This window comes from Urocitellus parryii, chromosome 5, assembly GCF_045843805.1.
Source record: "Urocitellus parryii isolate mUroPar1 chromosome 5, mUroPar1.hap1, whole genome shotgun sequence".
Classification (NCBI taxonomy): Eukaryota; Metazoa; Chordata; class Mammalia; order Rodentia; family Sciuridae; genus Urocitellus; species Urocitellus parryii.
Window position 1 is genome coordinate 43,023,449 of NC_135535.1, and position 16,401 is coordinate 43,039,849.

The window sequence follows — 16,401 nt, forward strand, 5'->3', positions numbered from 1 at the left end:
TGGTCAACTCAAGTCTTAATACGCTATATCTCAATCTATCTTTAAATAAACTATTATTATATGTAAGTGTGCTCTTTAAGAAATTAGAACTACAAATATATTTTATGCTTATAAGTAAAATGCATGATGTTCTAGCTCTTCTTTTGACGCTTCTCAGTCAATATGCTAGCCATTTGCATTTGCTTGCATTTCCCTGTCATCACTGGTCTATGGTATCATGAGTTCTGCTTTGGGGTATGCTGACAGTATTAAAGCTGTTGACTATTTGCATAAAATATACCAAAACATTTTTTTCTGTTTTTATTCTATTTTGTCTTTTAGATAAAATGAACACTGGTTATAATTCTGTGGGAACTTGGTAATATCAATCTGATTTATAGGCATCAGAATAATATTACTGGGAATATTCCTTCCCTTCAGATTTTGAGTTCTTAACCTCACACCAAATCTATTTGCTTTAAAACCTCATAGGGTTAGTTTGCTAAGGCTAATAAAACAAAAGAACACAGGCTAGGTGGCTTAAAGAACAGAAGTTTATTTTCTCACATTTCTCAAGGTTAGTATTCCAAGGTCAAGTTGTCAAGGGCAGGTTTGATTTTCTCTGAGGCATCTTTCTTGATGGCCATCTTCTCTGTGTGTGTGCACATGCTCATCCTTCTATCATGTTGTCAGTATTTTAATCTCCTCTTCTTTTAAGGACACCAGTCATATTGGATCAGAACTCATTCATATGACCCCCTCTGTCCAAATACAGTGACATTCTGAGGTACTGGAGATTAGAGCTTCAACATGTAAGTTTTGGAAGGACACTTAACCTATACCCATAGTATTTCCTTTTGACACACCCCTAAAAGAATCTTTGTCCAGACATATCCAGGGTACCTGAAATTCAAAAGAAGGGTCCTACTACAAAGTATTGACTCAGGCAGTTTGCAGGGCAGATAAAGTAAGGATACCTACAATAAGTACATAGTTTTGCTACTCCAGAGGATAAGCTTTAATGAAGCAATTACATACTGTATATTGGTGTATGATATATTAGTATTTACAAAAACCATAAAAAGTTACATTTAAAATTTATTGTACACATGAGAAAAAACAAAGTTATCTAATAAGTTTAAAATGGCAAGATTATAGGTATTAAATCTTGGTTCTCTATAATTTTCAAACCTAGCACTGTCACATTGTATAGTGCTTTTTTCTAGGGTTTGGATTGGGTTTTGAACAAGCTGATGAGAATTATTAGATGAGACATACTTAAATGCTGTATTTTTAGGTAATAATTCAAGGCTTTTGCTAAACTTATGAAGGTGACTCATGTTGAGAAATGCAGTTTAAATAGGCTGAGAGTCAAGTGATTTTTAAACCTTAAATCCCATCAAGACAGTAGCAACTTAGACTGTCTAGGCTTACCATAGATTGTAATATCAGGGTGCACATATTTCTTTAAGCTGCATTAATTTATAACCACTGAATTGTTTTTGGTGCTGGGATTGAACCCAGAGCCACATGGATGCAAAGTAAATGTTCTATTACTGAACTATAACCTCAGCTCCATATTCAATTTAAATATAATCTCTCTGAAATATTAAATTCTGTCTATAAATCACATGTGGCAAAGGGAGCCAGTGGGGCCAGGCACAGTGGCACAAACCTGTAATTCCAGCCACTCGGGAGGCTGAGGCAGGAGGATTGTGAATGCAAAGACAGCCTCAGCAAAAGCAAGGTGCTAAGCAACTCAGAGAAACGCTGTCTGTAAATAAAATACAAAATATGGCTGGGGATGTGGCTCAGTGGTTGAGTACTCCTGAGTTCAATACTCAGTATCAAAAAAAAAAAAAGCTAATGTGGAAAATATATTTGTACTAGTCTAGCATACATAAATTCAGAATATTGGGACCTATGGGAGAAATCTCAAGGGATAAGATATTTATCTGTAGTGTAATAGAACTATAAATATAAGCTGCCAGACTACCTGTATAAAGAGAAATAAAGTATTTATTAAGATGCTGTACATAACTAAGCATTATTTTAGATAGAATCCTCAGATCAATAGTCATCAAGACACATGCATTTTTACAAATACTGTTTTAGTGACTCAAACTGGGAATTTAAGAATGCTTTTTATTTGGCCTGACATATTCATAGCATCAAAAGTTTATTAAACAATAGTTGCTAACTTCAATTATGCTGGATAGGTCAGATGTTTTAAATAAAACAATATGCTACACAATTCTCCTATTTTGTATAATAACCCAGTATCTCACAGCAATACAAAAATAATTCTGATAATTAAAATAAAGTATATTAAGACCTAAAAGCAGAAAAGGTATTTTCTGTTATTAAATATAAGGTGGTGGTATAAGAAATTATTTTAGGAAACTGAGTGATTCTTTAGTATAAAACATAATGTAGCAGGAAAACATATCACACATATTCTGTCCACCATGTTGAAAGAGATGCTAAATCCGATGATAGTTACATACTCAGGTTGACGACTTATTTCCCTTATTACTAAGTGATAATGGAGTGGAATTTTGATAAAAGAAATCATTATATGCCTCAAGTCTTTAGACAAAAATGGAAAAAAACGGAGAAGAGAGAAGCTACATAAATCATGCAATTGTTTTATGTGCATACACACTTTATATATACATACATACATGTATGTACATATGAAAAGTAAATGTTCTACCACTGAACTGCATACACCCTCAGCTCCATATTGAATATAAATATAAACATACTCTCTCTCTCATATATAGTGTGGGGGAGTATGAACAAAAAGCTATGATGAATGAGGCAGCCAAATTGTTACATTTTGGAGAAAGCTTAGTATTATTTTAAATCAGACACCAAGAAGAGCAGAGATTTTGGCAATCCTGTGGTGACCATGAAATAGGTCTTTAGAAAACATGAAGTAAGCAATTAAGAGAAAAGTTGTGATAAAGCTGATTCTTGAGTAATTAATTGCTCCTTGACATAGCTGCTCTATTGCATATGTCAAAGCTTAAAAGAAGAAACAGAGTGAGCCTTAGAAGATTCCTAGTTTTGAGAGAATTTGAGAATATATTTTGTCTCAAAGAATACGAGACAATCATATCACAATATAACTAGAGTACTTGGATACATGGTTCAATTACCAAATAGACAAATAAATTACAAGAAACATTACTCCTCTAGATTGATGTTTATTTTTAAGTAGAATAAAAATTCAAAATCAGATAATATCACATTAAAAAGAGAGTAATTCATGAATGTTCCACTAGATCTGTCTACTAAACATATTATTAAAATTTCAGGTGTGTATACTCTCATTAAATATATGCATTGACTGGTCTGAAGCAAAGAATGAAATGCACCGCTATTTAATAAACATGCCACATTTGAGAACTTAATTCAATATTACAATATCACTGTGAGGATGCAAGGGTCAAAATTATAATGATGATGACTTTTAGAGGTGAGAAAACTTGAATTTGAGAAATGACTGGCCAATGATCACAATCCATCTTTGTGTTGGAAAGAGAAGGAACATGTATGCCTCCTTATTTATAGTCTGGCTCTTTACCTCAATCCCAAAAGTCTACTTCAAAATAATCTAATAAATGCATTTGATCACTCTGTGAGATCACAGATGAGGTGTTTTTTAGATCAGTGACCCTTGGTATTAAATGATGATCAGAATCTCTTTTACTTATTCTCTAGCTGAACTATTCAGTAATTGGTTGACCTGTAGCAAAACCAGAGAATTAAAAACAAAGGACAAAATCATTGGGTGATAGTGGGTGGCATTTAAAATTATAGCTTCAGCTATTTATCAGATTGTTATTTTCTTAATAAATAGTCTTTGTTCTCAAAGCTAAAAATGATGCTTCCAATGTGTGAACTCTTTTGAAAAGTGGTTGTTCAAAAATTCAATTCAAACATTACATTCATCAGATGTATTAAATCATCTGCTACCCTAAATATAGCTGAGGTTTGGTCAATATTGTTTGGTCAGTGAAAAAAAATAATCAAGATTAAAAGTTTTATTCAGATTTCTTGATGACATGAAAAGATAAGCCAGAGTTCATAAAACCTTAGGGTGAATTAATTTTAGCAAACATAACAGTAAAATAATAGGATATATGAACAATGCAGACAAATGAAGAAATGTTTTAAAGCCAGAGGGGTTTTCTCTGTTCCAGTGGTTAAATTTAATTGTACCACTCTGAAATTCATTAAATTCTTTTATTGTGGAACTGTATGTTTTATTATAAACATTTTTTTTTCTGTATTAAGCTACCAAATCACAAGTTTTTCCTCCATGTAAAATTAAAATATAAATTTTGTGACTAAATCATCATGTAATTGTCCATCTTCTACCCTAGAAGTTTGGCCTTTAAAAAAGTTGTGATGATATCATTAATGCTGCCCACTCAAAAAATAGATTCATCAAACTTTAATTGCTAAAGGTCTTCTGGGAAATGGGAGTTCTGAGATGAATATTAATTCATCTTATTTGTATTTCGAAACTGGACAGAGTATTTCGTTTCATTGTTTAAAGTCACAGTGCAGTAGACAGAAAAGGACAAATAAACTGCTAACTTCTTAAGCACAAAAAAGTTCATAACTATCAGAGATTTAGAATTTTCTTTAAAGTATGAGCTCATATATTTATTTACAAAAGTGGACTTAAAAAATAATTCTTAATTTCTTTAGATTATAAACCTGTCATACACAAATACCTAGCAAGTAGATTTCATAACCAAATAACAATAAGAGATTTTTTTCCTCCTTACCAAGATCAGAATGAATCCATTGCTTTTCCTTGGAATTACATAACAGAATATTATTCAAATCAATGCATATTTACTTCTATAATTCATTCAATCAGAATTTATTGAGTGTCAAACATTGTGTTGGGCAGTATATGAGACAATCATGGTTAGTTCTCATGAAACCTAAATTCTAATAGAAAATCCTCCACTCTGTAAGGAACTGTTAAGGTAAAGGGTCCTTGCCTTCAAGAAATGTGCTTATTCTGCATATCTCTTGTAGTAAAGGATGAGAAAAGAGCTGTCTGGGTAGAGTGCTTGAGACTAGGGTGTTGGAAAGGGTGGATGAGAATGATAATTCAAAAGTGCTCAAGGACCTGGATGACAAAGGTTACTTAAGCCAGTGTCCCCAAAAGTGTGACTGTCAATCTGTTATACACATCCCATGTAACACCAGTAGGTTTTCACTGTAAATGGGAATAAAAATTGCCAACAAAGATCCCTAAGTATTAGATGATGATTTGCTTTAATGAAAGTAGTCATTGGGCTTCCTGTTGATGAGCAATGTTGGATATCCATAGGAATGAACTTAACAACCTGGAGAGCTCCATGATTAGATAGATGGGGCTTCTTGTCCATTTTTTATTTGAAACTTAGAATGAACTTAGAATAACCCTCTCCCAAGTTTTATCTCAGTGCTTATTTTCCCTGAAGACCAAACAAGAGCGTAAACAAGAAATGACAGTGAGTAAAACTATGCCCTCTGCCTCATAATGGTGTAGCGTTCCAGGCATTAAGAAGTAAAAGAGTAAAGCAAAAGCTCATGTGCAAGTAGCTATGAGCAGATATCTAAGGTGGTCCCTAATCTTTCCGTCTTCTGTTATGCACATCTATAACTTACTTCTCTTAAATGTGTGTATTGGCAGGAGGTTACTATGATAGTAACTCTTGTGATTTAGTTACTCTTCTACTTTGAGTTCAGCAAAAGGAGATTACAGTGGATGGATATGACCAATTCTATAAGTCCTTGAAAGAGGTAAAAGCATCAGAGAGGTTGTTTTGTGGCAAGGACCAAAGGATAACCTGTAAAATCTGAGAGTTGAGAGCTAATAAGAAAACAGGGCCCTCATGCATACAAACACAAGGGACTGAATTCTGCCAACAATCAATTTGAGAGTTCCAAATGACATGACATCTGTGGCTGACACCAGTTTCTGCCTGGTGAAGTCTAGAATGGAACACTCAGTTAATCTCTACCTTGACTCTTGACTCACAGAAACCATGAGTTAAAATTTTGTTATTCAAAGTCCTCTAAATGCGAGATTATTTGCTGTGATGGTAAAAAAAAAATAGATGATTTGATGGATGAATCAAATCCATGTGTGCACATGTAAATTAACTAAATATCGCTGTGCCTCAGTCCCCACATTTATATAGTGAAATAGTTTATACCTTACAAAAATATTACAGTTTAATTTTGATGATTAGGATAAAATTGATTCTCCTTGAGAATATACTCAAAATAATATTATACTTAACATTATGTAAATATATGACAAAATAATATACAAATCATTACATGAAATTTTATATATAAATCATATTTCTGACAAAATGTCACACAAAGACATATGTAATTTTTAAAAACTCTACACAGTTTTTAAAAATCACACACACAGGAAATGGCCTAGCATTTTTTTTTCTTTAATTTCACATACTTCATTGACAGGAACACTGAAAGTACTCAACACCTTTAGAATTGAGAGGGATACTAAATATTCAGAGGAATACTAAAATCCTTCAGTGACAGGAACTGTAAAATGTGTAAAGAATTTATCAATATGGTATAGTGCTTTTTTTCTTGCTCTATGTATAAGTATTAAACCATAGATAGTGATGATTATCATTACTGAAAGAAAAATTAATTCTGTTTGCTATTTCTTAAGAGTTTACTGATAACCAACTCAAGATATTTACTCTGATGTTTACCATTGGTACAATGAACTAACCAATCCCTAAATTGTGGGGCCTAAACTTTTAGTATCTATACCTGGATTATTTAGGTACATGAGTTGTTATTAATAAAATAGGGTCATTGCTAATTGTTCTTTTTCTTCATCCCACAGGAAATTGGGATGAAATGGATCCAGAGAGAAAGAAAGCTATTGGGGTTATAATGAACCAAGTGGCTATTAGACGGAGGCATAAAGAGATAAGAGTCTATATAAGGTTGAAATCCTAGGTATATATCACCTGACTTTTATTTCCCCTCTTTTTGGAGCCAGAAACAGAGTCTCTTGTCCATTTACATGACATAACATTACCTTTGTCCTGCATTTTCAGTATTCCATAGTTTTAGACACAGGACTTTCCTGCCATTTCAGATAACTCTATTGACTAGCACTGTTCTATTGTATTTTATGTCTATCAACACATGACTTTTAAGGCCTAAGACAGTATTCACACCCAAGAACCACAACTACCCACCCACTGGAAGCAGCAATTTACTCTGAATTCTTCCTGTCCACCTCTGTTCATTGATGAAAGCTCCTAACAACTTGTAAGATGCTAGATGTTACCTTCCATATAAATTATGTATGATTATCACCTTAGTGTGCGAGATTTGTTCTCATATTGTAAATTTTCCAAAGTTCTGTGACCGAGACATAAAGATAGAAGTTGAGGTTTGAACTATTTGCTTTCACTTACAACTGCTCCAAATGTAACTCCTAGAGCATATTACAATCTTTTAATTTCTCATTGTTGTAGTTTGTCCTTGGTCCATTATTATTCCAAATGAAATAAAGCATGGAAATCACTGTTTCAAATAACTTTGTCTCTTCTATTTTCTCACATATTTTTAATTACTCCATCAGCTAATTCATTATACGTTTTGACTGTCAATGCCAAAAATGTTTATTTCTAACTGATAGTTATGTACTATTATCAAAATATTTTATATGAATATTTAATACTTCCCTTGAAGATTTGATCTTTCAAATTTTATTAAAATTTGACCTTCAGTATCTGAAAAAACATCCCATTCTTATGTGAGTTATTACTAAGGTAGAAATATATTTTACCATCGAAAAACAACACTTTCAAAAGACAAGAAGGCATTACCAATAACATACCTATTAGCCAAGTCATTACAGGAAAAGAAGGATGTGTGGTCACTACTGACACTTTTGATCCTGTTAAGACAGGAAATACAATCATTTATTTGCATATATCTGTAAGATAAAGTTAACTTAGTTTTTGCCAGTTGTGTACCACCTACCTGCCTGTAATCTGAGTGGCTCAGGAGGCTCAGACAAGAAGATCTTATATTTAAAGCCAGTCTCAGCACTGCCCTTAGCAATGCCCTAAGCAACTTAGTGAGACCCCGTCTCAAAATAATATATAAAAAAGTTTTTGGGATGTGGTTCTGTGATTAAACTTCCCCGGGCTCAATACCAGTTACAAAAAAAAAAAAATGTTTACTTAATTCTCTTTACCATCTATACTAATACACGTATGATGTACTATACCATCTTTGGGTTCTCCAATATCTCCTTAGGTCTACCTTTATCTTTTCAGTTAGCAGAAATTGTAACTATTACAAATCAGTTAACATTGCTTTTATTGGAAAATTTTACATCATTATCCTGTAGATTATTTTCCCTGATAATAACTGATATCCTGTAATTAATAGTAGTTAGACTAATTTGAGTGTTACTCTTATATAGTCTTCATTAGTAGATATTATTTCAATAGAGATGATGTTGTAAATTTGTTAAATACAGTTACTGCCCCTGCATCCATTTTTGAAACCCAGTGTTATTCCATCATCTTGGAACTAGTTAAAACTTCCCCTCCTCCTGTGGTTATTCATGATATAGCCTGTTTATTCCTCATCTTATTGAGTTAAAACCCAACATACCCCACAGTGTTTGAACACAGTAAAACTTAATGATCAACATCAGGGTTGTGTCAATAAATCCATTCCTTTTTGCATGTTTTCACTAAATTTAGCCAACCGTCCTTGAAAAGCCTAAGGGTTAACATACCTGTGGACTTTTGAAAAGGCAAAGTTCCACAGATTCTGTCTCTCTTTCTTCTTTTTCTCTCTTTTCTTTCACTCTCTGCCCACTTCTGAATCCTGTCGAACACCTCCAGACTTCTTACTGGCTTCTGTTCAATGCTCCTAACCGCTCTGGGACCTGTGAGTGATATATATATATATATATATATAGATATAGATATCTATATATATATATATATATATATATATATCCATGTATTTTTTTGTTTCAGTAATTTTTTCCCATTTTCTCATTGTCTTACCTGCTGCACACATGCAATTCTAAATTTCCCTTGTCAGGGTACTCCTAGAGAGTGACTATCTTGACTTTTGACTCTCTGAAGATAATGACTTTAAGAGCAAATTACAGCATTATCATTTTTGTCTATAAATATTTGAACTAATGGAAAAAGTTACTATTATGATAAAATGGCATTTAATTTTTCTGTCTTATCAGTTTTTATAGTTCACAATCTTGCTATGATCTAAGAAAAAAGTCACAAATGTAAGAATGAAATTGAAAGTAATTGAACAGGGAAAATAATTGTTATTTATTCAAGCTCTACAACCCAAATTAATAAAAGCTAAGGTCCACTGCTTAGTGTGTATTTTTCATGCTATAACATCTTTACTCTATGGAATAACTATGAGATTTATGGGAAAAATAGATAATACAATGTGTTAGGCTTTTACAATTTAAAAAATAATTATTATAATTTAACCTGTCATGTTGCATAACTTTTTTTGTTAAAAACTCAGAAAATGAGAATCAAGTTACATAATGACAAGATCACTCAATGTTAATACAAAATGCCATACAATTTATTGAAATGTTAGTCACCTTTATACAATGCATTTTTATGAAATGAGTAAAGCAATAAATTCTTACTTTAGGCAAACTACATAATTCCTATAATTTAATAACAAAGGAGAACATAAAATGCAACTAACTATTCATTTTTCACATGAAATAAATATAACTTCTATGGAAAATCCTATGTATTTATCCCATCAATTAAAATTTTGTAATTCTCATTAGTTAAAATGTGAAAAAAATCTAACTATACTTCCTATAAAACTATATTTATTATATTATGCTAACATGTATCAAATATTAAACCAGTAACTGCACAGATGTATAATGTATGCTATATAAAATATCTCAAAGATTTGAAAATTGATATTATATCTGCAGTCCTAAAAGAAATTTAAAAGTTTTAGTCATTAAAAGTGTTACATATATGTCAGGTATTTTATGGAATTGAAACTGACTTACAACCATGTTTTTAGAGAGTAATAAAACTGTCTTTATCATGTAAGCACCCAAATAATATATATCCTTTTTCACTTGTATTCTTCCACAGAGTATTTCTTCAATACTAATAGAGGGTATGAAAGTGTTTACATGAATTTAAATTTCATCTGTCCTAAGAGTAACAAATGGTAAGAATAAAGTGATATGTGTATACATAAATATTTGCAGAAATATATTTGCAAAATGCTAAATAAATTACTATATATGGAACTAACTATAGAGCAATAAAATACTATAAATCCAACACCTCATGCCATCGTAACCATTTTTGTGTTTCTTAATAACAAAATCCTCTTTTTATTAGACCTGCTTAAATGTCTTCTATTTTACCCAAAAGTTATCACTACTTATGAAAGTATGTTCAACAGTGGTAGAAATATTCATGTTCAACTTTTCATAAATAGAGTGGTTTACCAATTGCAAAATAATGGAAATATTTTTTAATTTCCATGCTTAGCTGTTTTGCTTGTATAATATTCAAAATGATCTCAACATATAATTGAAAAGAAAATAATGCAGTCTTGTGCTAACAAAAATTATTTTTTTGTGTGTGGGTGAAAAAGAGGTCTATGAGGATGAAGACAAGTTCTTTGTTATGATGAAGCTTTCTTTATAAATTTATTTTTGATAGAGTGCTTTTCTGTCCCATAACTGCTTCAGACTAAAACAATTTGCTGTGATGTAGAAATTTTTATGTACTTTCTATAAAACAGAAGAAATCATATGAATGCTCAAAAGATACTCTGCTTTCTATCAATTACCTCTCTTAATAAATAACTTATCATATTATCTACAATTTACATTGTATAATTAAAGTTTAGTTAGTGTAGCATCTATTATCTCATTTTTATAATTCAACTGAGAAATAGAAAAATTAATATTTTAAAATCTGATATTCTTAAATTGATTGCTTTTGGAACCTAGAGTACAAAAGCGATTTTATAATTTATTTCTCAGTGTTTCTCATAATGTTTATCAAAATATATCTGTGTTGATCAGCCTTTCATCACTATGACCAAAATAACTGACAAAAACAACTTAAAGGAAGGAAAGTATATTTGGGGTCCATGGTTTCAGGGGTTTGGTCCATGTTTAGTGGGCTCCATTGCTCTGGGATTGAGCTGAGGCTAATCTCAGGGTAGAAGAATATGGCAACGGAAAGCTGCATTGGGGACTATGCTTCCAAAATATGAGCTTTCTTAAGGGGGACAATTCCAGATGCAAAACACAACAGTATCTTAATATGTTTACTGAAAAAATGTATATGATCAGACTTTATGATAGAAGGTAAATGTCATTTAGTTGTCTGGTTTAATGAGACCTATCTTTGCCATATAGGTGATAGAACAGATTTAATTCAAAAGTTAAACAAGTTCAACCTGCACGTCTACTGTTATAACTATTGGCCATCTTCTTAATCTTCACATCCCAATATTGGGTCCTTAGGTACAGTGTGTTTGTTGGTCACTACTGTCCAGGAATAGAGGAGATGCATTCACATTTCCAATTAATTGAAAGATGAAACTGCTATCTGGCCATTTGCCTCAGTAAGAATCAAATTATATGGAAGATGTGGAAGAATAAAAGAAAGTGATCAGAATTTAAAGTTGTGGGACATTGAAGATTGAGGAGTTTTGAATGATGATGAAAATCACCATATTGTTGGCTTATGAGTAATTGGCATGACATCTATGACTTATCACTAGAGTTGAGAAAGTGGAGGAACTTAGTTTCAGTCATAATAAGATTAGTAACTTGAAATTCCTACTCACCAAAACTAAAACACAAGAGGAATTCCAGGTAGGATTTAGGAAGGTGGAAAAGAATCCTAGAAGTTAACAGATATTACTTACAAAGGGAAGAAAGTGACATTTTATAGTAGATTGAGTAAATAAAATTAATGATGAAGTTAGAAAAGATTAGATAGTAAAGAATCAGATTGTGGGAAGTTTTAAATGTAAACTTGAAATATATGGATTTATCCTTTAGGAAATAGAGTAGGCTTCTGATTTGAACAATGGGTAACAGAATGATTAGAATGACTTGGAAAAAATAGATATCGATAATTTGGGTATGAGTTCTCATGCTGGCATGGGATAAAACAGGAAGAGAAAAAGAAATAAATATGCATAAGGTATATTAGGAAAACTATTATGATTTACTAATTGGTTACACACTGTATACACACGATGGAAAGAGAAACAGAGAGCTAGAGATTTGGGAGTAATGCTCAAAGAACATATTTTTGAATAAGATATGTTTTGAGTTTTGCCTTTGAAGAAATTTTTTTAAAATGACAATCCACTTGGATATAATATTTTCAGTTTGCATTCTGTCAACTACAAATAAAAATTTAAAATTTTCTGTTAGTATGCTTAACAATGTGACTTAAATTGTCTGTCACAAGGCACAGACAGATGGGTCTTTAGGCTTCAAACATATTAATGAAAGTGGAACATAGAAGATGTTAATTCATCAAAAGAAGTTCTATAGCACCAGCATAATCACATTACCATATATTACAAAGTACAAATGTTTAAAGGCACATCATTCAAGAGTTTGTAGCAACAATTGGCATGTATCAAAGTGATACAGAGGAATCATATATAAATTTTAATTATATAATAATTATCAGAGAATAATTAGGCAACTGATAATAAACGATACGTTGTGAAAACAGACTGGAGGCACTAATTACAAGAATCTCAACAGAATGCAAGTAATATATTTGACTAGTGATTAGGTACCTAAAAATTAGACAAACTGTTATACAAATATTCTGGATAGTAGTCAAGTTACCATCAAATTAAAACAACTATAAATCAATTATTTTGTGTCAGGTATTGGATTATTTCCAGAGTATGATATAGTCTCTAGTCTTAAAAATTTTTAATTTAGTTAGTATTATATGTTGATATATCAAGATAAATTTTCAATACAATTTTATGAGGGTGTAAAAATAGAGACACACATAAGGTATTATGGAATGAGTAGGACCATTGAATCTGGACTTGTTTCTGGACATGCTATCTAGAAAAGATTACTTGGGATTGACCTGTCTATCTTGCTTCATTAGGGTAAAATTCACATAACATGCAATTAACCATTTTAAAGTGGCATTTTGTAGGTATTTGTATATCCACAATCTTGTAGATCCACTAGCTTTTTTCTAGTTTCAAGACTTCATTACCTCACAAAACTCTTTGTGCCCATTAAGCAATCGCTTCCCATTTTCCCTTCTTCCTCTTCATTGGTAGCCTCTAAACTGCTATCTTTATGTTTTTGCCTGTTCTGTGATAGCACATCAAGTAATCATAAAATACATAGATTTTAAAAATCTGATTTCTTTCATTTACAATAATGTTCTAAAGTTTTGTCCAAGATGTCAGTATATCATTGTGTCTATGGTTGAATAATATTTCATTTTATATATATATAAAACTTTAAATCCAGTCATCCATTTTGATGGACATTTTGGTTGTTTTCCTTTTTCCTCTGGTATGAATAATGGTGCTTTGAACATTTATGTCTAATATTCTGTGTGTATCTATATTTTCATTTCTCTTGTAATATATCTAGGCCAGGTCATATGGAAATTCCATGTTTATCTTTTTGAAAAACCACCAAACTATTTTCCATAGTTCTTATATCATTTTACATTCCCATCTACAATGTACTATGGATCCTATTTATCCACATGCTAGCCAACATCTGTTATTTTCCAGTTTGTTATTAAAAATATCCTAATGAACACAAAGGGGTACTTCATTGTGATTTGAATTAACACTTCCAATAGTTACCATTAAGGTGAAATATCTTGTGCTTGCTAGCCTTTTATTACCTCCATTGGAGAAATGATTGCTCAAATCTTGTGCCAATATTTTAATTTGGTTATTTGTCTTTTTGTCATTTAGTTATAATAGTTTATATATATATATATATATACACACACACACACACACACACACACACACATACACATATATTCTGTATTCTGGATAATAAACCCTTATCAGAATTAGGATTTTCAAATAATTTCTTAAATTCTGTAGTTGTCTTTTCACATTCTTAATAATTTCTTTTGATGCACACATTTTAAATTTTAAGTCCAATTTATTTATTTTCTGATTTGTTACCTTAAGGTGTTAAATCTGGGACTCATCACTAATTTGAGGTCATGAAGATTTACATGTATATTATCTTCTTAGAATTTTATGGTTTTAGCTTTTATATTTAGGTTGTTGAGATATTTTGAGTTAAATTTTTGTATGAAATGATCTAGGGGTCTAATATTATTATTTGTATATGGTTATCTTGTTATCTCAGCACCATTTATTAAAAATACTATTTGTTACCTAATGATATACAGATTCAGTGCAATCCCTATAAAATTACATTTTTTTTTTTTGCTGAAATGGTCAAGCTGATCCTCAAATTCATATTAACTTTAAATTGAACCCAAATAACCAAAAAGAAAATATTGAAGTATAAAAACAAAGTAGAAGAACTCTTGTTTAATGCTTTTGCATCTTACTTCAGTTACAATAATCAAAATATTGTTGAATTGGTATAAGGATTGACATTGACTAATGAAACAGAATTGGAAGTTTGGAAATGCATTCAAACTCCTTGAGTCAATTGATCTGTGACAAAGTTTTAAGAGAAAGTAGGATAGTGCATCTTTCACCAATAGGATGGTTTTAACAAAGTCATAAATTTCATAACACACACACACACAAACACACACTTTTAGGAATATGTAGTATACAGCCTATGACAGAAAAGCTATGGTTGAATGGAAAGAGAATGAAGCCAACATTTAAATTTAAAAGAAGATAACAGCTTTTGTATATGGTGGTTCAATACCATCTTTTGTACCACCTTCTGCACTGGACTCACTTATGAGGGCACTTCTGGCATTTTTGGAGTGCCTCCCCTAAAATTTTTGAAGTTTTCTCTAAAACCAACACTCGTGGATACAGTATGAGTTCAAGATCTAGTATAGTGTATGTCCGAGCCAGCCCTTGGACTTGAACCAAATGTGTGAGTTCATGTATTAGATCTTGCCCCTTTGGGTGTCTGTTTCAATTACAGGGTTATTTCTTTACCACCAAACATTGGTAGAACAGCAACAGGTGTCCTTTACCCTGTGGCATCCTCTGTGGTTTCCCTTGTTGGTGAGTGAACTAGCTACCCAAACCTCCTGTATATACTCCATATAACATGTCACTCAGTTCTCCACAGGTGGCTGAGCATATTGTCTCCAAGGACTTTTCACAGTCTTTAAACTACCACAAAAACAGCCTGATGAATGTCTGCAGTTGTCTCCAATTAGTGTGGTGACCTCATGTTCCCTTGGCATGGTATTAATTAAGGGTTATATAGTACATGAGATACTTATTTAGTACATGAGATTGACATTCTTATGTGAATGAAAGTGGTATCTTTCTCTCTATTGAAGTACTGTCTATCCACACTATTAAAAAATGCCTATGTGTAATTGCAGAAAAATCAGTAGAGTTAAGGGTACAGAATGTGGGGAGAGGGGAGGAGAAGGAAGTTACTGGGGACTGAATTAGATAGAGCAAGATGTATTCCATGCTTTTTTGTCAAAATGGATTCTACTGTCATGTACAACTAGAACCAATTTTAAAAAATGAATTTGTGCAGGCAAACTTATGGGAAGCAAGTTCTGGTGAATACTGAAAGTGATCACATCTTTGGAAAGCAGTGACTATGGCCTGAAGATGTTGAGAAGTCTCCAAATATTCCATATATACATTATTTAAATTACCTTTTGATAAATTTAATATATCCAAAAATCAAATTAGATAAATATTTTTTGAATATTGTTGTTAAGACTTATATAAGTGATTGTTATGAATGAAACATATTAAAAAATCTTTGAAAAAGTCATTTGGATAGAATATCTGTAGAGGTACAGTGGATGATGTCACATTATGTATACTGTAATAAGCATTAAATAGAGGGAATTTGGAAACATTAGAAACAAGAAATCTATATTATTTCAATGTGAACAACATTCCTAAGAACAATGTCATTGTGAGTAAAAATAGCATTACTACATTTTTCTTGCAGTAGGAGACATGACATTAGCTAGGAACATCACATTTGAAAATAAAGAAGAGGAAGCAGAGACTACAGATCAAATAGAATACAATTCTTATGCATAGACAACATATTTTCATGTGCATTGATTAGGCCATAAAGAAATATCCCATTTCTACCTATTATTCTGTATA

At 31.7% G+C, this 16,401-nt stretch overlaps 1 protein-coding gene across 1 annotated transcript in view; it reads right to left on the reverse strand.

Moving 5' to 3' along the window:
• Positions 1-681: 681 nt before the first annotated feature.
• LOC144254981 (uncharacterized) overlaps positions 682-16,401 on the reverse strand; it is a 29,486-nt gene continuing 13,766 nt past the window's right edge. The window contains exons 3-5 of the mRNA XM_077799043.1: positions 8,810-8,962; positions 7,895-7,954; positions 682-882 (exon numbers count right to left, since the gene is read on the reverse strand). Of these exons, the coding sequence (XP_077655169.1) occupies positions 848-882; positions 7,895-7,954; positions 8,810-8,962 (248 nt within the window). The 3' untranslated portion in view covers positions 682-847. The remainder of the gene's footprint in view (positions 883-7,894; positions 7,955-8,809; positions 8,963-16,401) is intronic.